This window comes from Ursus arctos, unplaced genomic scaffold (assembly GCF_023065955.2).
Source record: "Ursus arctos isolate Adak ecotype North America unplaced genomic scaffold, UrsArc2.0 scaffold_9, whole genome shotgun sequence".
Taxonomy (NCBI): domain Eukaryota; kingdom Metazoa; phylum Chordata; class Mammalia; order Carnivora; family Ursidae; genus Ursus; species Ursus arctos.
The window spans coordinates 55754-80538 of NW_026623111.1; the positions used below are offsets into that span (position 1 = coordinate 55754).

General features: G+C 47.4%; 1 protein-coding gene across 3 annotated transcripts in view; it reads left to right on the forward strand.

The window, feature by feature from the left end:
- PIGG (phosphatidylinositol glycan anchor biosynthesis class G) overlaps positions 1–24785 on the forward strand; it is a 41990-nt gene that overhangs the window by 1099 nt on the left and 16106 nt on the right. For 2 of the 3 annotated variants that reach the window (XM_026485963.4, XM_026485962.4), the window contains exons 2-9: positions 57–262; positions 6308–6517; positions 7751–7939; positions 8823–8964; positions 17843–18055; positions 21776–21993; positions 22331–22612; positions 24014–24471. In XM_026485963.4, coding sequence (XP_026341748.2) covers positions 57–262; positions 6308–6517; positions 7751–7939; positions 8823–8964; positions 17843–18055; positions 21776–21993; positions 22331–22612; positions 24014–24471 — 1918 coding nt within the window. Of the gene's footprint in view, positions 1–56; positions 263–6307; positions 6518–7750; positions 7940–8822; positions 8965–17842; positions 18056–21775; positions 21994–22330; positions 22613–22694; positions 23987–24013; positions 24472–24785 lie in introns of those variants that run through there. The other variant, XM_026485964.4, reaches the window with a different exon arrangement.

The window sequence follows — 24785 nt, forward strand, 5'->3', positions numbered from 1 at the left end:
TGGGTGCTAAATACAGTTTAAAATTCAATTTCCTTTTTCCTTTCAAACATTTTTAGGAGCCAGTTCCAACTGGACCAAGCTCCCACCACCTCTATTCAGAAAAGTTGTTATTATGCTGATAGATGGCTTGAGAGACGATTTTGTGTTTGGGTCAAAGGGTGTGAAATACATGCCCTACACAACTTACCTTGTGGAGAAAGGAGCATCCCACAGTTTTGTGGCTGAAGCAAAGCTGCCTACAGTTACTATGCCTCGAATCAAGGTAAACAGTTTGACTTGATGTGTCGTAAGTCGTGGTTTCGCTCTTCGGGAGGGTCCAAGGGGCTCCGTGCTCTTTCACTTGGAGTCCCAATTTTAACTTGGTGGAAATTAGTTTAGTGCTGTCCACCTGGCTGGGGCAATAAAATGCCGACGAAGCCTGACAAGATAGGATAGAACTGAGACCCATGATTTGTGTCTCTTGTCAAGTAGCCCAAAGTTCACACTTCGTGGAAAGCATAAAGTATTTAGAGCCAGATCATTCAGGTCAGCCTAATCCAAAAGATAGTGCCCTCCTTGCTAACCTGGTCTCTTTTCTAATCATCAGTGGGTCACTTACATTCCAGAAAGGAGCCTTTAGGCTTAATCTAGTTCAGTCTCTTGACTTTGTAGATAAGAAAGCAAACTCAGGGGGCGCCTGGGTGGCACAGTCGTTAAGCGTCTGCCTTCGGCTCAGGGCGTGATCCCGGCGTTACGGGATCGAGCCCCACGTCAGGCTCCTCCACTATGAGCCTGCTTCTTCCTCTCCCACTCCCCCTGCTTGTGTTCCCTCTCTCGCTGGCTGTCTCTATCTCTGTCAAATAAATAAAAATAAAATCTTAAAAAAAAAAAAAAAAAAAGAAAGCAAACTCAGATAAGTTAGATGACTTGTCCTCCACAGCTGTGGTATAAATAATGACCAAACCTGCATGATCTGGCCTCAACAGTTACCACTGTTTCTACTGTATAACTCACTTTGAGGTGTTCAGCCTAGTGAGTGTGGCTTTGGAGTGGATAGTGCTTTACCCGTAAACTATGTTAAAAAAAAAAAAAAAAAGAAGAAGAAGAAGAAGAGGAGGAGGAGTACAGCTATTATTGCTTGGCTTAAGAACTGTTTATTAAGCAACTACTATGTGTCAATACTGTAATGGGTATGCAGTTGGGGTAAAATAGTATCTGCCTTCATGGAGCTTTTAGTCACCTATGAGAAACATAACCATTCAACAAATGAGCAGACGAATTAATTTGCAGTTTTAAAATGTGATTAATGCATGATGAGAAAGAGCAGGATGTGATGCTCATTACCGGGCGGGGTGGGAAGGGGCTCAATTTAGACTGAGGGTCAGAAAAGCCTGCCTGAGGAAGTTACACTCAAGGTTAAACTGGAAGGATGAGTAAAGGGGAGGAGGCAGAAAGGGACAGAGGAGCTTAAAACTTTGTGAATATGTTGCTGGTATGGTAAAATAGTCTATGGCCGATCATGTGACATCTTATTATTTGGTGAGAAGGAGCCACTTTTGATTCAAAGTTTGAGGGCAGTATTTAGTAGGTGCTCAGTAATTGTTTACTGGATGAATAAAACAGTCTGGGATTGAAAGGGTTAATGCCGCACCTTTCATTGACTGACTTTCTGGAGTTTCCCACGCTCTGCAACTTTTGGATGTAGTATGTCCTTCACTCAGCAGCATCTTCTGTGTATCACACACTGTTTTAGATAAGAGGGATTCAGTGAAGACCAAGACAGCAAGTGTCCTATCCTTACGGAGCTTAATTTCTAATTGAGGGGACAGAAAATGTGTAAGTATATATATTAATAATCAAGGTAATTTCAGAAAGTGATAAGTGCTGTGGAAGGAATCAGGAAGGAGAATATGACGGTGATGAGCAGGGGGGAGTGGGGTACCTTTAGTCAAGAAGCTCAGGGATGGCCTCTCAAGAGTGCTCTTTCTGCTGAGACCAGTCATGTGAAAGCTAGAAGAGAGGCATCCAGGCTCCTCACCGCCAGGAGCACTGATTTCTTTAGCTGCTCTATCAAGGGTGTGGAAGGAACCCATTCCTCCTTCATTCTGGTGAGGAATCTAAGTAGGATTATGAGAAAGCATGTAAGTGGGTGTGCAGGCTCCAGGCTGTGTCTAGACCTGCATGTCGACTACTGTGGTTCTTAGGGCCTCCCATTTCCAGTCCATTTGTGTCATTTCATGAAACCAGTGTTGTGCTTCATTTTGTTTATTTTGTTTTCAGGCCTTTGCAGGTTCTTGCTCCTCATTCGCCAGCAGGGAGGAGCTAGAACAGGAAGTAGATACTGGAGTTAGGGTTACACCGCTTTAGAATTTGGTAGGATTGGGTGGTGTTGGCTAAGGAGTGTATCCCCTACCTTGCCTCCTGTTAGGGAAGGGACGTAATTAATCTTGAGGTGTTGATGCAGTTGTCACGAAACACTGATGTTAGCGACTCAAGACTAATGCCCCTCATAGCACTTTCTCGTGTTAAGTAATTTGTGAATGATTTTCCTTTCTTCCGGAGTTTATAGTCACAGTAAGGAGCAGGTACTGACCAACTGACTGCAGTGAGCACCAGAGCACAGGCATTATGTCATGTGCTGTCACAACAGCCCCATAGCCTAGGCTCCATGAGGCAGGCACTGCCGTCTTCTCCACTTGCCAGATGAGGAAACAAGCTTGACCTGGTAAAACCACACAGCTGGCATCAGAAACCGAACCTAAGCCTATGTGTGTCTGGATCGAGAGCTCTGTTGGTCACTGATGAGTAGGGTGACCAGGCCACATCTTCTTCCAGTAGTCTCTGCAGAGCCCTCCTTCATTGTCAGAAGGCAAGAAACTACTGTTCCTAAGGCCACAACCACCACAGGATGACCTCCAAGGTGATGGCAGGCTTGGGCTCTCACTTAGACTTCCTAGGGCTCCCAGCTGCCTGCATGCTTCCTGGGGTGAAGGGACCAAGTGTTCCCTCGAAATGTCAGTGGGAACACAGCCTAGTGGGAGAAGGAGGCAAGTACCTTATAAAAGCCGCTGGGAAAAAGATGGACAGATTAGACCACATGGAAGCCAAAAACCATTATGTGGTGGAAGACACTATAAATCAAGTCGGCTGACAAATGATAAACTGGAAAACTTACTTACAGTTGACATCACAAACAAGATGTTAAGCCCATGATGTGTAAAGAGCATCTGACCGAGGACAACAATCCAGTGGCAAAGGATATAAAGAAATCCACAAAGGAAGACATTGAAATGGCGAGTAAACACAGGAAAAGATTCTGTTCTAGTAATCAGGGCAAGGTGAACTAAAGCAATCTGTAAGCCCAGTTTCTGTCTATCACATTGTAGAAATATAAAGAGTGATGATGACCTCTTCTTCGTATGAAATGAGGTTAGACAGGTACTCTCAACACTGAGCCAGCCCCTGCACTGCTGCCACCCTAGTCCAGTCTGCTGTGGTCTCCAGCCAGGACTGTAAAAGTCTCCCAGCACCTCCTCGTGCCCAAGTCCTGTCCAAACAAACCAGGTCGTGGTGCTCCTCTTCAAACCCTGCCTCGAGGCTGCATGTTACTGTCCCTGTTTACCTCTTCACCCTCATCTGAGCTGCTTTCCCTCTTCCTGTGTCACTCATCCACATAGATCACACATACCCCAAGTGTGCTGCCCTCTTTTAGCCTTGGGGCTTTCACAGTTTGCTGTGTTCCCCCTGGAAAGCCCCACTGTACCTTCCTTCCCCTCCCCTAGACAACATGTCAGCCTTCAGGTCTCAGGTCAAATGGCACTTGCATTGCAAGCTTGTTAAAATACGTGTCCATTAAAATGGTCTCGGTCCAAATACTGGAGTACTTTGTAGCTGCTAAAAAAAAGAAGTGAAGTAGCTGTGTGTTTTCTGGGGAAAGAAGTTCAGGGTGTTATTAATGGAAAAATAAAAGCAAGTTGCAGAATTGTTTATATAGTTCATTACCATTGTATATTTGTGATTGTACACATACAGGAAAAAGTATGAGAGGGTACTTACCCAAAGTAACTGGTTACCTATAAGTAGTAAAATTTGGGGTGAAAGAGAGGCTCACGTTTTAAAAAAATAATTCATTGAGATAGAATTTTCACAGAGTGCAGGGCAGACATTTTTATGTGTACAGTGTGGTGAGATTTAACAAATGTGGTATACCCATGCAACCCCCAACTCAACTCTGATTCTGATCCCCCACCCAGGAGGGGTAGTCGTCGCTATCACTTTGTCGGTTTGTCAGTGAGTTACTTGCCTAAACTCATTCTGCAGAGTCTGTCTCCCCTGGAGTGAACAGTAACTGGTATTTGCTTATTTTCGTTTTAAATTGTTTTTATTTTTGAGCTGGTCTTCTGAAAGGTCAGCCCTGGGTCAACATAGTTCGTGGTTAGCCCGTGACTGGTCAGAGGTTGTGCCTGAACACGGTAGGCCTTCCACCCTCTCCAGGGGTCTGTGTGTGGTTCGTACTCACTGTTCAGGCACCTAATAAACCTGCCGTGTCACTTTGTGTGAGCAGGGTCTCCTGTTCAGCTGGAAGGAATGGGTAACTAGGCACTGTCTGATCTCTCCAGAGTGCACAGTCAGCCCTGTGTGTGCACTCAGCTCTGTTGGATCTTACAGAAATCTGCTGTTACCTGTCTCATTCCACAGACCCCATTTTAATTTTTTTTTTGTATTTTAATTTTTTTTGAGTAGTCTCCATGCCCAGCACAGAGCTCAAGGTGGACCTTGAACTTAGGACCCTGAGATCAAGAGTCAGACGCTTAACCAACTGAGCCACCTGGGCGCCACTAACCCAGATTCCTTTTTTTTTTTTTTAAGATTTTATTCATTTATTTGAGAGAGAGTGAGCGAGAGAGAGAGTACAAGCTGGGGGAGAGGCAGAGAGAGAGAGAGAAGCAGACTCCATGCTGAGCAGGGAGCCCGACGATGCAGGGCTCAATCCCAGGACCCCGAGATCATGACCTGAGCTGAAGGCAGACGCTTAACCAACTGAACCACCCAGGTTTCCCCCAGATCCCATTTTTAAATGTTGGGCTTGTCTCTTACCACAAACAGCATTGGTGCCTTAGGCAGCTGTGATGTTGGCCTTCCTTGTTTTCAACACACCCCTGGCATGGGACTTCTCAGTGCAGCTCCAGGTCAGATGGACCCCTCGAGGACCCCATGGCCACTACATCACATACATCACAAGGGTGGGGGAAGGGGAGCAGCCTATGTGAAAACACCACAGGTGCTTACAGCTCTTAGTGAGATGCAGTAGTTTGTCTTAGATAAGAACTTCTCAATTTGTATATCCTTGGTAAGTTTTCAAAGTCTTGAAATGGTTGTTTTGGGCAGTTCTATCCCATGTTATCATTGCTCTTGGGAGGAGGATTTGCCAAGCTCCTTTGGCATTCCAGAAATCAGGTTAATTCATATTTGCTTTTTTTGCTGTTAAGACCTGGCAAAATTATGCCTAATGGCATTATCCAGATTTCTGTTTATTTTCATTGCACGGGTAGGCTCCTGGGTGCCAGTGTCATGGGTTGTTGGGTAACTCCAGGTCACAGGAGACACATGACCCATTACTCTGGCCTCTTAGACTCTGTGCTAAAGCGAGGGGGTTGTTGACATAATTCTGTGTCAGAAAGGTATGGGGATGTGTCACACCCACTGTTTGCTCCCAGAAATTACAGTGCTGTGTGTGTGTGTGTGTGTGTGTGTGTGTGTGTGTGTGTGTTTGGAGCAGGCGTGTCCCACCAGCATCCCTGGGCCAGTTTTCTATGAGAATTTCGAAGAGTTCTTGCTTAGAGACTGCTTTCCTCCCAGGGTGTGTGAGAGGCTGCTCGTTCACATGGCATGGACATTAGAATTGCTAGGTTGTAAGATGAGTACACGGAGTTTGCTTGTCACGCAGAGCAGCTTTGAAGCTTAGGTGAGGACCTGGTGGGAAGCTGAGTATACAGGTTCATGTTTTCGGTGCATACCGTGCTTTGCCATTGTCTTCAGTTGCTATGACATACAGCTTTTCTGTCCACCACTGTCATCCAGCTGCCCACAGCCTCCTCCTTCATCCTCTCATTGGCTGAAATACAGCCAAGTCTTTGAGATCAGGTTTGCTAGTTTTCCAAGAATGTGTGCAGCTTGCCCCTCTGTCCTACCACTGACCCAGCTTCCAGGATTGGGGATGTCCTAGTTTTATGCTCTCCTCTTTCATCCATAATATGATCTTCGGCACTCCTTCCCATGCTGTGCTTTGGATTCCATAGCCTAATTTCTTGAATGTTTCCTCCTGCAGGCATTGATGACAGGGAGCCTCCCCGGCTTCATTGATGTTGTCAGGAACCTCAATTCCCCCGCACTGTTGGAAGACAACGTGATCACACAGGCAAAAGCAGCTGGGAAAAGAATGATCTTTTATGGAGACGAAACATGGGTGAAATTATTCCCAAAGCATTTTGTGGAGTATGATGGAACAACCTCATTTTTTGTGTCAGATTATACAGAGGTCAGTTTTTAAAATGAGAAGACTTTGTCATACTACACAGAGTCTGATACCCTGTCCGTGAGAGGCAAAATTGTTTTACAGGTGGCTTTTATTAGTAACTGGGAGAGGTATGGAGAGATGGTAGACGTTGTTCATTCACATAATCATTTACAACCCAGGGTCATAAACCCTGATGGAGGTGTGAGGAAAGTTCTCCTGGAACAGGTAAACACCTGTTGATGGGGTATGGAGGATCAGGAAGGGCTTCCCAGCAAGGAGCCATTTAAGCTGTTTTGAGAAGTGAGTGGGGACTTCCCAAGTGGACAGAATGGGGGTGGCAGCATCGGTACAGGGCAGAGCCTGAGGACTCCGTGGCTTCCTTGGGATCCTTGAGGCTACTGGTTCTCCTATTAGTGCAGCAGTGTCCCCAGTGGGGAGGTGGGAGGACAGATGGTCAGCTGGGTGGAGCCTGGTCCTGAAGGGCATTGCCTTGTGCTGGGAGTGCAGTGTCCAGCAAGGAAAAAGGGTGTGATTAGACCTCTAGTTAGAAATTTGACCCTGGAAGCAGAGGGAGGCCCCAGAGAGCAGAGACAAACCCACACCAGCTCAGTTTGCTAGGCCTGGTAGAGCATTTGCAGCCTTGCTTACATTAATACCCTTTGCTAAAGTTGACCTCTGTACATGCAGCAGTTACTGTCCAGGAGTGAGTTTCCCCATCCTCTGTCTCATCACTCAGAGACCCTTCCCTTTGTAGAGACTTTTCAGCAGGAGAGAGGTGGGCCAGCTGAATGGTCAGGGCTGACCAGGCTCAGAGCTGTATCTCTGTCCTCCCCAAACAGCCTTCTCATAGGACACACTTAAATGGTTTCAGCTTCACCCCACCAGTCACCTGAACTCTGGCACCTGTGGGACTTGGTCATCTGCTTAGTGTTAGTTAATTCCCAGTAGGGGTCCCACAGAACATTTTTGTTAGAACAATTCTCATTTAAATTACCTGTATGGTATGTTCTATCTGTACCTTAGAAACATGAGGACGATATTAGTGAAAGCTTCGTCTAATGCTAATATTTGTTTGACTTTTTTATGACAGATTTTTCTGTTTGTGTTTAGCGGTTTTTTTGGTCTTGTCGGACTCTGAGTCCTGTTACCTAAAACAAACACCTAGATTTTAAAAGGACTGTATCACTTTCCCTTGGAGAGTGTAGGTGAAGGGAAATAAGGAAGCCGTTCATACGTACTTTTTCCCCTTTGTAGGTGGATGATAATGTTACGAGACATTTGGATAAAGTATTACAAAGAGGGGATTGGGATGTGTTAATCCTCCACTACCTCGGGCTGGACCACATCGGCCACGTCTCTGGGCCCAGCAGCCCTCTGATCGGGCACAAACTCCGGGAGATGGACAGCATCCTGATGAAGATCCACACCTCGCTGCTGTCCGAGGTAAGGCTCGCTGGTGCGCCATGCAGCATGAGAGTGTCGCCGTGCCAGCGTCTCCTAGGAGATACCAGGTTCCTGAAGTGGGCTTGAGACCTAGGTGAACGCCACGCCCACCATCACTCAGTTCGCCTGTAAGCACAGAGCACAAGCTCAGCCTCCCAGCAGTTCTGACTATGTCCACCATTGACCATTCATCCCACTACTAGTTCCTGAACGCCTGTCCAGGCATCTGTAGAGCTTATACTGTAGACAGGAAGGACAGACGAGGGTAATCAACAAGTACATAAGTACACTAAGAAAACAGAGCAGGAGGTGGGAACGGCATCTGAGAGAGAAGCTGTAATTTGAAGCAGAATGGTGAAAGCAGCCGTCCTTCAGGATGTGTGAGATGGGAGCAGAGCCTTGAAGGGAGGGAGGGGCAGATACGCCCTCTGTGAAGTTGCATTCCAGGTGACGAAGTAGCAAGAGCTAGGCAGAGCCTGCCTGGGAACATCCAGGAGCAGCAGAGTCCCTTGGCTGGTTCCCAGGCTGAGAGCCAATCCCATGTGACACGTAAGGAGACAGGCGTGACAAGGCATGTGCCTAGGCTGTCACAGCTCAGCAGTGGCAAAGACAGAAACCAGGCCCAAATCCTCTGCCTGAGAGGCCCTAAATATAACCCTCCTGTGCCCCATGACCTCCCTACGATTCCGTTTGTTTTATTTATGATATTTGTCTTTCACCCTTTGATCTAGCTGTAAGCTCGTAGGTTAAAAAAAAAGTCTAACTCATTTGTAAAGAGCTACTATTTATAAAGTAAAGGTAAAATCTACAGCTGTTTCCTTAACAAGGTCGTCTATTCTCCTCAGTCTGAATGCAATTGAAATATTTTTCCTTTGCCTTGTAGGAGAGAGAGACTCTTGTACCCAATTTGCTGGTGCTTTGTGGTGATCATGGCATGTCAGAAACAGGAGGTCATGGGGCCTCTTCCGTGGAGGAGCTTAACACCGCTCTGATGTTAATCAGTTCTGCATTTGAAAGAAAACCTGGTGAGGGTTTAGAAATGTATTTTAAACTGTATTTTATGTATCTGTTTTCTGTAGACTGATTTTAATTTTAAAAAATCATTTTTTGGAAGCTGTGCAAGTTTGAAATATCCTGAGCAATGTGAGGATGAAAATTAATAGGGTGAGGGGCAACCAGGATTTGGAATTTACATTTCTTGTCCTGATTCTTAAAATACAAATATTCTTTTTAGGAATTTTGTTGTATGAATGTCACTGCCTGGGTATCTGGAACTGTTAATGAAAATTACCAGTATCTTCAAGACATCTGAAAACATATGAACTGAAAGAAAGAAACATTAATAATTAATTTTTTTAAGATTGTATTTATTTATTTGAGAGAGAGACAGACACTGAAAGAAAGAGAGAGAACACGAGCAGGGGAGAGGGGCAGAGGGAGAGGGACAAGCAGGCTCACACTGAGCAGGGAGCCCCATGCGGGGCTCGATCCCAGGACTCCGGGATCACGACCTGAGCCAAAGGCAGACGCCCAACCAACTGAGCCACCCAGGTGCCCCAATAATTAAAATTTTTATAAACGATCCATCTTTTGAAACTCTTAGGAGTCATAGGATCAGTCGGAGCAGGACTAACCAGGGGCCTGTCAGCATTAAGACAGCCCAACTCTGCACCCCAAACATACACGGGCCGACTTGCCTCACAGCCGTGTGCCCTGTCTCTCCCTCACCGTGCACCGCCTCTGCCTCCTCACTTTACAGCACGCCCGCTTCGCTCACCGGCTGTCTCTGAGTTGGACACTCTCCGGGCTCCTTTCACGTGACCCTTCAGTACCATTGGGCATCTCTGACCCCTAGTTCTAGTAGCTCCCATTTGTCTGATTTTCTTCCCACCTCTTGCTTTGCTGTCTGGTCTTTGCTAGCTTAGCTCCTGGTCCTGGCATTCTTTCTGGACTTTCTCCCTAGTTTCATTCTACATTCACTCCTGAGATGATCTCGTCCACTCCCGTAGTTTTAAATGCCATGAATAGGCTCTACACTTGTCAGGTTGATCCCTGTAGCTGTTTCCTCTTTTCCGATCTCCAGACTGTCTGCTCAGCTACATGTCTGACTCCTCCACTTGGGTCTCCCAAAGGTCGAGCAACTACGACAGCTGCACGTCCCATCTGCCCTCTCGTATTCCCCTGCCAGCAGATGGCACCTTCAAGTGAGTCTTCCAGGTGGAAATGTGGGCGTCTGCCTTCACCCTCCTTCTCCCTTGCTCCCCACATTCTAGACCAACCCCAATCTCCCATACATAAAACCTTTCAGTAGCTGAACTTTGGATCAAGTAACAATCCTATGTGAGGCTTCTTTCCTACCTCGCAGCTTCATCCTGAACCATATTCACCATTAGTCGGTGTGTCCTGGCCTCTGCCGTTCGCACGGGTCCCCCAGGTGACAAGCTCTTCTCCATGTGCCCAACTCCATCATCGTCAGCCCTTTGGCCTGGTTGTCCACTCATCCCTGGTTTCAGCTGTCACTCGCTCATCCATGAAACTAAATTGCCCTCCCTCTGTTCGTCATTCATAGCAGTCCACGTGTGCTGCCCTGCTTCTTGGCTTAGATTGTAGTTACAGACTTGTGTGATCATGTAACAGCCACCTCCTCTCTGCACTTCACGCTACAGTCGGCAGGGCCAGATCTGTTTTGTTCTTTGGTACTTGCCTGCCTTGGGCCCAAACATTGCCTGGTATGTGATGGGTGCCAAAAAGGGTTGTCAAATGAATGAATCTCCCACTCGAGCAAGGATTGGTTGGGGAAGAATCTCCGTTGGTTTCCTTCAATCTTTTTGCAACACTTCCTCCTCTCGGACATCTGATCTCCTAGGATATAAGTCATTAGCTCTTGGGACCTGAGCCTTCCTATTCTAGGTGTCTTGCAGAAACCTGTCTTCCAGGGAGCGCACACACTACCAGTCAGAGCACCAGCCTTCTAGACCTGGCTTTCCCACACTGCATACCGAAGCTGGGTCCCGTGCGGCTCCCCTACTGAACGAGAGCCCCATGCCAGAAATGCCCTGTCCACTCATGCATCCAGCACAGGTGTGCCGCGTACCTGCGGTGGGCCAGGCACTGTGCTGGGCACTGTGGGCAGCCTCCACCCTCGGGGGTCTTGTGGTCTGTGGAGCAAAAGAGACAACTAAGCCGGTGGTTTTTCTTGTAGGGGTGTTAGGGTTGTTGTTGAACTAAAGTGCTAGTGTTCCACCTCCGAGATGGGTATTTAAGAATGTCCTCCGTGGGAGGCCTGACCGCGTCTTCAGTGCCGGGAACAGCCAGGGAGGCTGCGTGTGCAGGGCACTGACAGGGCTGTTCAGGTCACTGACCTCAGTGCGGACAGTGTCATTTGTGTACTTGTATCAGGAATGGTTGTGTTCAGTTGTCTCATTATGCTTATTTTATGAGCCAGGACTGCACTGCAAGTAGCTCGCTCAGAGTCAGCATTAATTTCAGGACAGTGTACCCCCACTTACCCCCCCTACCCCTAGCTGCCAGCAACCGCTAATCTTTTTTTCATCTCTGTAGATTTGCCTCTTCTGGACATTTCCTGTGAATGGACCTTGTAGTACGTGGCCTTGTGTGACTGGCTGCTTTCACTTGGCGTGATGCTGTCAGGGTTCATCCAGGTAGTAGTGGCATCAGGACTTCATCCCTTTCCTTGGCTGGATTATGTTCCACATGATGGATAGACCACATCATGTATCCATCTGTTGATAGACATATGGGTTGTTTCCACTTTTCAGCTGTTACGAATAATGTTGCTGTGAACATTTTGGGAAGTTTTTCTGTGGACAGATTTTTTTTTTTTCCCTAAGATTTATTTATTTATTTTAGAGAGAGAGCAAGAGAGTATGTGCAAGCAGGGGGAGGGGCAGAGGGAGAGGGAGAAGCAGACTCCCCACTGAGCAGGGAGCCTGATGCAGGGCTCGATCCCAGGACCCTGAAGTCATGGCCTGAGCTAAAATCAAGAGTCAGACGCTTAAATGACTGAGCCACACAGGCGCCCCTGGACAGATGTTTTCCTGTGGTGTTGTTTTCTTTCTCCAGTACAGCTTTGCCCCACTTACCTTTTCTATGCTGTTACTGTCACATATGGTACTTTTTTTTTTTAGATTTTATTCATTTATTTGAGAGAGAGAGCATGAGTGAGGGGAAGTGGCAGAGGCAGAGGGAGAAGCAGGCTCCTGCTGAGCAGGGAGCCTGATGTGGAACTCGATCCCAGGACCCTGGGATCATGACCTGAGCCTCGGGCAGACGCTTTAGCGACTGAGCCCCCCAAGCACTCCAAGTGCAGTACATTTCTGTGTTACAAACTGAGGACGTAACTATACGTATGCTTTATATAATGGCTTTTTAAATGTGTGCTTATGCTGCTTTATAATTGTGTAACTACTGATGATCTCTGCTTGTTTTATGGATCGAAATTAACATCTGGAGTCTCTTGTTTTCAGCCTGAAGAACCTCCTTTAGCATTTCTTATAATGCAGGTTTGCTAGCAATAAATAGTTTCTTTTTTGTTGTTTTTTGTTTTTAATCTGGGATGTCTTTAGTATGTCTTCATTTTTAAAAGGTAGTTTTGCTGGGTAGAAGACTCTGAGCTGACCGTCTTCTCTCTCTCAGTACTTTGGGTGTGCTGTCCCACTGCCTTCTGGCCTGCACGGCTTCTGATGAGACATCCTCAGTCTGACCGGGCTTCCCTTGTCTTGTCTGTCAGCACTTTTGTTATATATGTCTGTTTTGTGTTTATTCAACTTGGAGTTCGTTGAGCCTCTCGGATGGGTAGATTAATGGTTCTCATCAAATTTGGGAAAGTTTCTGTTTTTCAGATTGTATAATTTTATCAGTCTGCCTTTAAATTTGGTCATTCTTCTGCCAGTTCAAAATCTGCTGTTGTGCAACTATAGTGAATTTTTCATTTCGGTTATTATATTTCTCATCTTCACAGTTTCCATAGATTCTTTCCTTTATAATTTCTGTCTCTTTGTTGATAATCTCTATTCGATGACACATTGTCATCAGACCTTCCTTTACTTGTCTATGTGTAGTTTCCTGTAGCTCTTTGAACGTGTTTGTGGTGGCTGCTTGAAAGTCTGTCTGTTACCTCTAGCATCTGCGCCCTTTACTGGAAGGTTCTGTTCTTTTTTCTTCTGAGTCGTACTTTCCTATTTCTTTGCATGATTGCTCATAGTTTTCAGCGAAAACTGACCATTTCAAATAATACACTGTAGCAACTCTGGATGCTGACCCCGCCCCCACCCCCACCCTCGGGGCTGTTCCCTTGTTTATTTGCTGAAAGGCATGGCTAGACCACTTCAGTGAATTCTCTCTCCTGCAGCATGGAGTCTGCTGTGGCTCCCGTGCTGGCACAGCCGCCCTGGTGACAGCGGTCCCACTGACGCCCTGTGCCTGTCTCTCTCTGTGGTAGCTGTACTAGGTTATTGCCTCTGTTGCTGTCACACCCAGCTGTCAGGCTCCACTTGTTGCCAGCTGATTGCCTTATTTTTGACAACCTATAATAAATGTGCTCCACGATCTGATCTTGTATTTGAGCCCCTTTGCGGGCTTATTTTCGAGGCTATTCTCTGAGATGGTTCTGACCCTCTCTGTGAGCGCCCAGCTGGCCTGTGGTTTAGCTTGTGGCTATCATGAAGCTACCAGCCTCCTCTCAGCTGCCCACCTCCAAGATCTCCATTGTTTTCAAGAGCATTCCTAGGCTTGAATTCACCACCTTCTGTTTCAGACAAAGTCAGTTCTTTCGTGGGGAGCTTTGCTCTGTTCTGTGGCCTGCCCTGGGCAAAATCTCTGAGCCATGGTTTCTAGTTACGGGCAGTGACAGCAGTCCCTTTCTCTTGGGGGCTCTGTGTAGTAGCCTCTGATCTTTTCCACTAGCCTCTTCTGGGGGCAGCCTCTACCCTGCAAGCAGACTGGGGTAGAAATTCTGTATGGGGCTGGGCAGAAAAAGGGAGCTCCCAGCCACTCAGCTAGGATTGAGCCTCTACCCCACATAGCTGAGGAGGATGGGCAATGCTGGCAGGTTGTTACTCCCCAGGAGAGCTCAGAGACCCCACAGGGACCCAGGGGTGAGGGAGCCCCGTGTTCTTTGCTCTGTCCTCTCAGAGTGGAGTCTGTCCCGTGGAGCTACAGGGGGTAGGGAGTGAGTCATGGTTCCTCAGGTGCCTCACACTCCCCTGCTCTTACCAAGCTTAGGAGATTTTCTTGAACAAAGATTTCTTCATTTGCTGTATGTCCCTAGATGGTTTCCAGAAGCTATAAATTCTTGTGGTGGTTTTTATAATTTTTACCAGCTATGCTTGTTTTCCTGGCAAGCAGATCCACAGAGCTCCTCATGCCACCTTCCTGATAGGTCTTTGAAGGCTTATTTTTATCCTACAGATTCATGTAAATGTTTGTTGCTTATTCTAATAAAAATAAATCTTGAGGTGTTAAAAAATAAGCAGTTCTGAGTTGTGTACCATGTGATTTCATACACCCCCAGCCTGCTACTGCCCACCCCCAGAGTTCTGACCTCATGCCTCTGCTCGACCTCCACACAGGGGAGAGCAGGTATATTTTATTGTCTTCCTCCTGCTAACAGGATGTAAGCTCCGTGAAGGGCAGGGACTTTGCCTGTTCTTTCATATTCTATTCCTCAAGCCCAGACTAGTGGCCTACAGTGGCCGTCTCATCAGTATTTGTTGATTGAATGTGTGAAAGGTGGCTTAGCTGTACAGAGCACATTGCTGGGGCCAGTGGAGAGGAGACAGGTGCAAGAAGGCCTGGGTGCTGGATGGAGAGAATGGTTTTCTGAAATTCTTTTCCTTCTTCTACAGGGTAAAACCCACTGTGTAATGTGGCCTCCCTTGTATTAGTGTTAACAGAATTACAGTTCTCAAAATACTGCTGGCAAGAGCCAGTCACGCTAACCAGTAGAGCAAAGTCAAGAGGCCAAAAATAGACCCCAGTAGATCTGGGCATTTGGTGACAAAAGGTGGCATTTCACATTAATGTAGAAAAGAGAAGGCATTCCAGAAGTGATGGGAAAATCTATCTCATTCTTTGAACCTAGGTAAATCCCAGATCAAAACATTTAAATGCCTCTAAAGACTCCTTATTATGTAAATTTTCAGACATACGAAAGTAGTCAAAACAGTGTATTAAACCCCCAAGCCCACCACCCAGTTTCAGTGGTTATGGGCCAGTTATGGCCAATCTTTTTTTCTTTTTTTTTTTTTTTTAAGATTTTTATGTATTTGAGAGAGAGTGTGTGAGAGAGTGAGCATGATTGGGGTGAGGGGCAGAGGGAGAAGCAGACTCCCCACCGAGCAGGACCAGGCTCGATCCCAATCCCAGAATTCTGGGATCATGACCTGAGCTGAAGGCAGACGCTCAATGGACTGAGCCACCCAGGTGCCCCTGTTATAGCCATTCTCACGTCTTCTCTCCTCTCGCCTGTTTTCCTCTCCTGTTTTACTTGAAAGCAGGTCTCTAGAAGTTATGTGCTTTTCTTACTTTCTTACCATAGTCTCGATACTGTTAGCACATTTAAAATATGGTATTCCTTCCTTTATTCATCAAATGGTCAGTGTTCAAATTTCCAATGTCTGTCTCCCTCTTTAGTTGTTTGAGTTAAGATACCAGTAAGATCCACGCACTGAGGTTGGTGTGTCTCTTTACGTCTCTTCTGTCTGTGGGTCCCCACTCCATCCTATTCTATTTTACAACAATTTGTTTGTTGGGAAAACCTGGTTATTTGTCCTGGGGAGTCTTCCTCTGCACTGTCTGTTGACATGTCCTCTGTTCCTCTGTGAATCCTCTCTGACCAGGAGACACATTCAGATCCCATTGATTTAGTTGGTTTTCGTAAGGCTGTCTCCAGCAGCATCTGACTCTTTGCTGCGTAGTGAAGCTGGTAGCCATTGATGACCAGCTAGGGCCAGTAACTCACCGGAGGTTGGAGACAGTGATATTCAATTGTCTAATTCTTTTTTTCATTAACTAGCCAGAATAATTCTATAAGGAGAATCTTCCCCAATCTACTTTTTGTTACCTAGCAGTACCATTTTTGTAACAGAGATAGGAGTGAAGATGGGTTATTCTTCCCACTTGATTTCCAGTTTCAAATCAATGAATTAGTTCACTGTGAGTTCACTAGCGTGCTTCAACTGTGACCAATTAGGGGTTGTGTTGTTGGTGTTCAGTAGCGTTGTGAACTCATGGGTTTAAGCATAGTTTGTTTCAATTCAGTATAAATATTTTTCTTTTCAATGTTCAGATTGTCCCATCTTTAACTAGTAGGAGCCTCTGATTCAGATTAGCTTCTGAGTCCTTCCAGCCTTAAGGTCTCAGGCAGCAACAGAGCCTTTAGTATCTCTGAGGACTCTGTTGCTGCCTGCTCTGAAAAGTTGTTCCAGCCTCTCGTGCACAGTTCCTCGCCTAGACCTGGAATCAGCTGCTTTTCCAGGATTCCCTCGTTCCTTTCAGTGGAAAGGGATCTTTGAGGACCACCATCTCAGAGCGAGCGGTACTCATGGATACTTGTGTAGTTACCATTTCTGGACAAAGCAAGGAAGTCTTTTTAAGATAAAATTGTCTTGAGTTTGTATTGATACTTGCAATCCACATTCTCTGCTGTGAAATGAAATTCTTAGATCTTACATCTCTTCTCTCTTCCTCCCAAGCTTAGAATCCTGGTTGTCAGCAGCCCCGGATATGAGTATCACATAATGGTCTACAGTAGTCTCAGAGTAACACCAGCACCACCACCTTTATCAGTGCCAAAAAGCAGTTTAAGGGGGCTTTTTGTTTTGGGTTTGGTTTCAGATCAAAGCACTTCATATAGGAAAATACTAGAAGAAAACACATGATAATACCGGAGTAGAAGTTTCTTTCTAAGTATAACCCAGAGCCATCAGTGGAGGGTTAGTCAAGAAAAGATTAATATATTTGACCAAATTAAAAAGAAAAATTCTATACAACCAGAAAGTACCATAGTCAAAGTAAAACCTCTACAAACCCACAGTAGAGTGTCTAAGTTACTCCCAGCAAGCACCAGCTCTCCTGGGTAGACTTCCCTGGTGGCCCCCTCAGTTCCCCTCAGACCTGTATTGTAGTAGTGCAGGGGGGGCGGGGTGCCGGGGTGTGGCTGGGTATTGTCTTTACAGATGAGAAAAGTCTGACAAAGTCAAGTTCTTGTCCAAGGCATCAGCTGGATAGTGGCAAAGCAGGAGTGTGAGCCCAGTGTCCTGCTGTGGTACCCATTCTCCTTGCAAGGGTTAGTAGGAAGGCTAGCCGTTGCTTGGACTTAAAGCCCTTCAATTGCTCAGGCCATCGGTAGGCAGATGTCTTGTTTGTTAGAGCTGGTTATAGGACTCGGCCCAGCTGAATCCAGCCTCATTCTACTCTTCCCAGTTAGAGGTGCCTTCTACTCAGGAGCCGCGGAGATGTCTGTGTCCATTTCTCAGCGCTGTGTAGACCTGTCAGAACCCACGGCGGTAGGACCGCCAGAGATCCCACCGTCACCCTGGTTCAGGAGCTTGACTGTTGACCTCACCAAAGTGACCAACCCTCAGCATCTGCAGAGCTACCTGCTTCCTCCGTGCCCACCCCCAGCTCGGAACCTCGGGCAGTATTGAGGTTCTCGTGCCGGTATCTCTCCCACAGATTGTATGCTACTTCGGGGAAGTCCCCGTGCCCACACAGAATGCGCGTTTAGTAAATTTGTCGACACAAACACCAGTGAGGTGATTTCCCTATGAATGTACATGGAATGCTTTGAAGATACGGGTAATTTGTCATAGCAGGTCGAGGGAATGACTGCCACCGTACATGTTTGAGAGCCTGTCACTTAAACCATTTTCTTTTCTCTAGGTGATATCAGACGTCCAAAGCATGTTCAACAGACTGACTTGGCTGCAACCCTAGCAATAGGGCTTGGTTTGCCAATCCCAGCGAACAGTGTCGGCAGCCTCCTGTTCCCCACCGTGGAAGGGAGACCGGTGAGAGAACAACTGAGGTTTTTACATTTAAATGCAGTGCAGCTCAGCAAATTGTTGCAGGAGAATGCGCCATCATACAAAAAAGGTAACTCAGTTAAGAGACTATGTTTCCACTGCACCTGGTGTTTTCCTGTGTTCATGGTGTGCAGGTCTCAGTCTTTGACTGTACTTCTGTTTTCTTAGAACCCTGATGGTCACCGTTAGCGACACCCACAGATACAATTACCTACATCAAGCTCTTTCATAAATAAATGTATTCGTTCAACAAATATGGAATTTTTTCACTAAGTTTCTGTTTGGCTGAGGAGATGCAAGGGCTCTGCCCTCATGGAGCTTGGCTTCCAGAGGTAGAGAAGTAGCAGCAGCTGTAAGATGGCGACGAATGCCTCAGAAGGAGGGTGTACTGGGGAAGGGACGGGGAACGCGGTGGGGGGAGGGCTGTCAGGGCAGAGGCCTGGCCTCTGAGACTCAGAGGGAGCGTTTGGCAGATGCAGGAGCCTACGGCGGGGACGTGTCTGCACATTCAAAGGATGACCAGGGGACAGAGTGGCTGGAGCAGGGCGAACTGGAGTAAGGCAGAAGGAGACGAGGTCAGAGGGATCGGGAGGCCTTTTAGGCCTTGGAGGGGCTCTTCTGTCACGAGCTAGGTGGGGAGCTCACGCAGCCTTCCGTGCAGTCTGAAATCTTTGAGCTACATTTTCAGAGGCTCTCTCGGGTGCCCGTGTGGAGGGTTCTACCTTGTGTTGTAGGAGAGTTTGAAGGCTGCTGCAGTGCCCTAGTAAGGGGAGGGGAGGGCCCAGGCAGTGGCGGTGCTATATCCAGGACAGACGGCTGTGTTCCAGATATATTTTGAAGGCAGTGCAAGCAGGATTTGCTGATGCACTGGATAGAAGGTGCAGGTGAACCAGAGGCATAAGGAACAACTTGACATGCTCAGCAGAGCAATGGAAGAATGTAGTGACCATTACTGAAGTGGGAGAGTGGGGTGCTTGTGGGGTGAGGGGGTTGGTGTTGAGGAAGCCAGGTAAAGAAAGAATTTTAGGAAGTAAGGAGTGAGCAGCCAAGTCGAATGCTGCTCAAGGTAGGATAAAATGAGAAACTGAGACTTGACCATTCATCTGGCAGGTGATGTTACCAATGACTTTGTCAGGAGTGGTGCACATAGAGGGCCGGGCTGGAGTCGGGCAGGGAAGGAAGTGGGGCGTGGAAATGGCTGTTGTGTGAGGTGGACCGAGGCCAACACAGGGTATGTTGTTTATATTTTTAAGTTGGGAGAAACTCAGGGGTATTTATATGCTGGTAAGAATGATCCAGAACAAGAGAGCACATCTCCCCAGGACTATTTTTTCAAACAATTTATCTGACCATCAAGGTGCATCAAGGACAACATGTTTGGGGCTGGGACTGGGGCTGGTTTGGTTGTTTGGAGTTGACTAGGTCAACGCCTAGTTTGAGGCAGCAATTAATGTGATGTTGGCAACTTTTCCTACTTGAGAAAGTGGAGTACTAGTTAGTAGAGTGAATGCCCGTAAGTTTGCACTGAGATGTAGGCTGGCCTTGACTTGCCTGTGGAAAACCAGCAAGGACTGGGGGGCCGGGTGTCCTAAATGGTGGGAGAACTTCGGGGGCCAGCCCCTTGTCCGTGAGGTGGCCCCAGTGAGCAACAGTGTGAAAAGTGAGGCCAGCCCTGGTGCACATTTCAGTCCAGAGGAGAGACAACAGTTACTTTGCTTGTTTTCAAAAGTAACTTGTGAGTTTGGTAGGTTTTGCAAATTTATTATTGGTAATATGTGTCCCAGAGTGGGGGTTGTTTACTTCTTTCAGGAGGAACAGGTGGGGAGAATTAAGCACTGCAGTGGGTATGGCCAGAAAGAAGCCCATGAGATGAACGTAGGTCAGTCCCTGGCATGAGAAAACATTCATGGGGCCTTATACTCCTAGAATGCCCTTTGTCTATGCCATCAGTGATCCTATTTCCCGAGACAAAACTCGGTACGTGTCTGACAGTGAAGTCGATTTCAAGGCCTCCCCTGACATCCAGCCCAATCTGATACAATTCACCCATCGCTCCCTGACTTTCATTCCAGTGGGACAGACTTTCTCACCTCGGGACCTTTGCATGTGCTACTCCCATAGACTGGATGCTCTTCCCCAGTTATCACCTGGTGGATTTCTGGGCCACCTTCCACTTCAGCTTCAGTGCCAGACCTTATTGTTGCCAACCCTCAATTCCAGATTTTAGTCAGTTCCTTCAGTGTTACCAAAAGTCTCCCATATTCCCCTACTTTCCTCCATAGCATTTGTGAAAAATTGTGACCCCAACTAGATGACAGGCCCAAGCAGGCAGGAACTGTACCTGGTTGCATGTAGCATGTCGTCAATGCTCAGTAAATACTTGTTTGGACACATACACAGGTGCTCACTTCCCTATGATTCTATGTGGTGAGGTATAGACCTGCTGCCCCTATGTCTCTGTGATTCTGGATATAGACATGGGTGCCCCTATGTCTCTAGGACTGCAGGGTGGTGGGGTCTAACAATTAAGCTTTCCATCCTAGATCCAGACTAATTGAGTTTAGATCCCAGCTATCACCTGCCAGCCCATGAGCTCTGGAGTGGGCATGGTCGTCATCCCTATCTCAGGTCATGGGGGAAGAAGAGGCGTTGAGGGGCTTGGAGTCATGCAGGCCACCAGCACTTGGTCACCTGTTATCTGCAGCACCGGCAGGGCTTCGGGCATTTGGGCTGTGCTCAGGGTTATACAGCAACCCTAACCCTAATCCTGGAATAGCTCTGCTGGAGGTCAGGAGAGCACAGGAAATACCATGGAGTCTCGGAAAGGAAGTTCTTGCTTTGCAGACTAGTTGAGTCACCAGTAAGTCTGGTCTTTCTCCAGACCAGTAAGTCTGTTCCAGCTCCCTGATGCTGAGCTGCCTGCCACTGCCATCCCAGAGTGGACGGCAGCATTTGGGGCTGGGCTTCAGTTCAGGAGCTGTTCTGCCAGCCCTGGCTGTGTGTCGGGATAGGTCTTCTAGCTCGGCATCGTGGCAGGAGGGGTCAGGACATGTGAAGAAGGGAAGTAGGTCAAAGATGGGTGCTGTCAGTCAAAAGTGGGAAGTGGATGTGATGGAAGAAGCGTCAGGCCACTGCCTGCCCAGTCCTCACAATGTGTGAGCATTGGAAAGATTTGTAACACCAAGGGCCTGTTAATGTAATGCCTTTCTGGGTTGTTTTTGGTTTTGTTTTTTAAAGGTTTTATTTATTTGTCAGAGAGAGAGAGAGCACAAGCAGAGAGAGGGAGAAGCAGGCTTCCCGCTGAGCAGGGAGCCCGATGTGGGGCTCGATCCCAGGACCCTGGGATCATGACCTGAGTGGAGGCAGACACTTAACTGAGTAAGCCACCCAGGCATCCCTGGGGTGTTTCTGTATTGCACTTTAAAGAAGAAGAAAAGCTTGGAGAGAGACTGAGAGAGAAGGGGGAGGAAGAGGCAAGGCCAGGTGTGGGAGGGAGAGAAAGGGCGCAGAGCAGTGGGCAGACACTTCTTCCATGTTGTGTGCTGCTTTGTGCTTTGGGGTGTAGTGGGCTGGCCAGCAGGCAGGCTATCCAAGGATTCGTGAGCATCATTGGCTGTTAGTTTTACTGAGGGTGCTGCTGGCCACCCCCCAAGGGATAGGTCATCTTCATTAGGTAGCGGGCTTTATGCTCACACCACGTGCTGTGAATAACTGAATACTTTGAAATGATAAATGTGCGTGAATGTCTGTGATCTGTCCTCCTGTCTTGATCTTGTCCTCTTCTTGTTAGAGCCTGGATTTGAGCAGTTTAAAATGTCAGAGAGGTTGCATGGGAACTGGATCAGACTGTACTTGGAGGAAAATAACTCAGAAGTCCTTTTCAACCTGGGAGCCAAGGTTCGCAGGCAGTACTTGGATGCACTGAGGACCCTGAGCCTGTCCCTGAGCAGACAAGTGGCCCAGTACGACATCTACTCGATGCTGGTGGGGACTGTCATGGTTTTGGAGGTACGGTGCTCGTGTGGAGTTATGGCGCAGCTGTTAAACTGATTTGGTAACTCAGCCAGAATATTGTAGTTTAAAGCATATAAAATACTGTTTTTTTCTAAAAATGGGAAAATACCAGTTTCCTTGTTTGTTGAACTCTTTCATCGTGTGTCTTCATGCCCAAAGTACCGTCAGGCGTCAGCTTTCTGTGCTCCACACTGCTGCACGCATACGTTCTTGGCAGCTCATCAGAAATCATGTTTCTCTTCTGTTTCCAACATTTGAACAGCTGGCACGAGGTCAGGAGTTCTCTCTGAGCCCAGCAGTCGTGGACACTGCTGCTCTTTTCCTGTTCCAGGTTCTAGCCCTGCTCCTGCTCAGCATCCCACAAGCTCTGAACAACAAGGCTGAACTGGAGGTTCCTCTGTGGTCGCCTGTGTTTTCTCTACTGTTTTATTTGACGTTCCTGGTTCTTTCTGCTCTTCACGTCATTGTGTGCACCTCGGCCGAGAGTTCCTGCTATTTCTGTGGCCTCTCGTGGCTGACGGCAGGCGGAGTGATGGTGTTGATCTCTGCACTGCTCTGTGCAGTCATGTCTGCTCTGGCCGAGATGTTTGCCGGTGGAAAATTCCTGAGCAAGGTAAGGCTCGTTCCTACACATACGACCCTGGCTTTCTGGGTAGGCCATTTTCTCTTATTTCAGCTGATCTTTCATTCATCAGACACTGGCTGCTAAACCCCAGGTGTGTATCAGGCGGAGTCAAGGAGCCAAGGAGAGGAGCCCACACTTCAGAGGGGCTGACGTCTGAGCATCCTGACTTCAGACACTCAGACCTGTGTTGTCAGGTCATGTGCCTTGTTTCTTTATGGGAAAGACAGGGTCCCTGTGACTGTAATCACGGGACTGTACAGAGCTGTTGGTCACAGATGAATAGGCAGTTGGCTGATGGGGCAGTGTGTGAATAGACATCTCTCCCAAAGTGTTTGAGCTGCAGCCAAGGGAAGAACGTTTCAGAGAGAAGAGTCTACTCGTTGGACCTTCTGGGACGGCAGCAGGAGCCCGGGACCTTGTCCTCACGCGGCCTTCTTTGAGAGTCCATCCTGCCTTTTCTTTTCAAGACTGATGTTTTCCTTTAGATTGCTTAGAATCTTGGGCCTCTGACTCCTTTATTCATAGGTAGGCCAGTGAAGCAGAGATGGACAGTCACAATTGGTCCATGGTGCCTGGAGCCCAAGGGACTCAGGGAAGTAACTCCAGCTCCCCCACCCCCCAGTGCAGCTGCCGCACCTCAGGGCCATCTGATGCCCTTCCCTGCGTGTGTGTGTGTGAGGAACTTACGGGTTGTTGTTTATGGCTCGTTTCTGTTCCCCATGAGAGTATAGGTTTCCCTAGAGCCATTTGATTCCCCAGGGCCTAAACAGATTCATGGTATCTTTCTTTCTTATATAAGCTGCACACGATAAATAGAGTAAATATTATTAAATAATTATCAAATGACAGTCATTAAATTCTCATCTTTAATTTTAAATGCTTTCAGTTAGTATATTTACAGGATAGGACTGTGATGCCAACTTTGTTGTTTCAATACAATTGATCATTTCAAGGAAAACCGTCTGGATTTCTGGAAAATTCATGATGAAATTAGATGTCTGCTTTGGTGGAATATATCCTGGGGTTCTTTGGTTTCAAATAGCAGGAACTGACTGTGGACCACCCCTGCAGACCTCAGGCTCCCAGGGAAGGGGTGAGGATTCAAGGAGGACTGGGTTCAGGAGCTGGTAGGTGAGCTCTCTGAGCTGCAGCCCTGCCCGGATGGTGTGGGTCACTCAGCTTAGGACTTGCAGTCCAGGGTGACAACTGCCAGTGCTGTTTCTGTGCCCCTGGCCGTGCCCCAGGAGAATAGGCAGTCCCATCAGAGCAGGAAATGGGTGTGGGGCGTGAGGGGCTAGCAAGTACCTGTCACAGTAGGTTAAGTGCATGTGGTGGGATTTGTGTAATTTTTATACTTTTCCCCTCACAAAATGCACTTTCCTTTTCCAGAATCCAGCTCATCCAAAGGCACAATGGTCGGAGTTAGATGTTCTTATCTTATTGGGGACCATGGGCCACATGCTGAGTCTGGGTGCAAGCAGCTTCATCGAGGAGGAGCACCAGACCTGGTATTTCCTCGTTAACACCCTGTGTCTGGCTCTGTGTCACGAAATCTACAGAAACTGCTTTCTAAGGGATGACTGTGAGCCCCAGCCGTGCTCACACGTGGAGGAGGGATTCGTCAGCACTGCAGCAGCATTACGGGACAGGAGCACGTGTTGTAACGTGTTAGAGCCCCACAGAGTGTCTAAGAACCCCACTGCCCTTGACACGCTCAGAGGCTATGAGAAGTGGATGGTGTTAGCAAGCCCATGGGTGATACTTACCTGCTGTCGGCTGCTGCGGTCCCTAAACCAGACGGGTGTGCAGTGGGCCCACCGGCCTGACTTGGGGCATTGGCTCGCCAGGTAAGAGCATGAGCTGTGGCCTTAGGCCAGACCTTGCGTGGTTGACTGGCCACACACAGAGTCTTCTTTTTCAAAATGTAGGCCTATTTTTCATATTCAGAATAGAAATGATATTTGGAAATATAGAAATATGGAAAAATAGACCGTAAGCCATGAATTAGTTTTGAAAGATGGATTTATTTGGGTTTTGTTTTTTTAATTGCTGAATCACTGTAATTGTTTATGTTTATGAAAACCTTTGAGTTTTAAAATGCCAACTGCAGGGGTATTTGGGTGCAGAGGTGCCTGGGTGGCTCAGTCGTTAAGCATCTGCT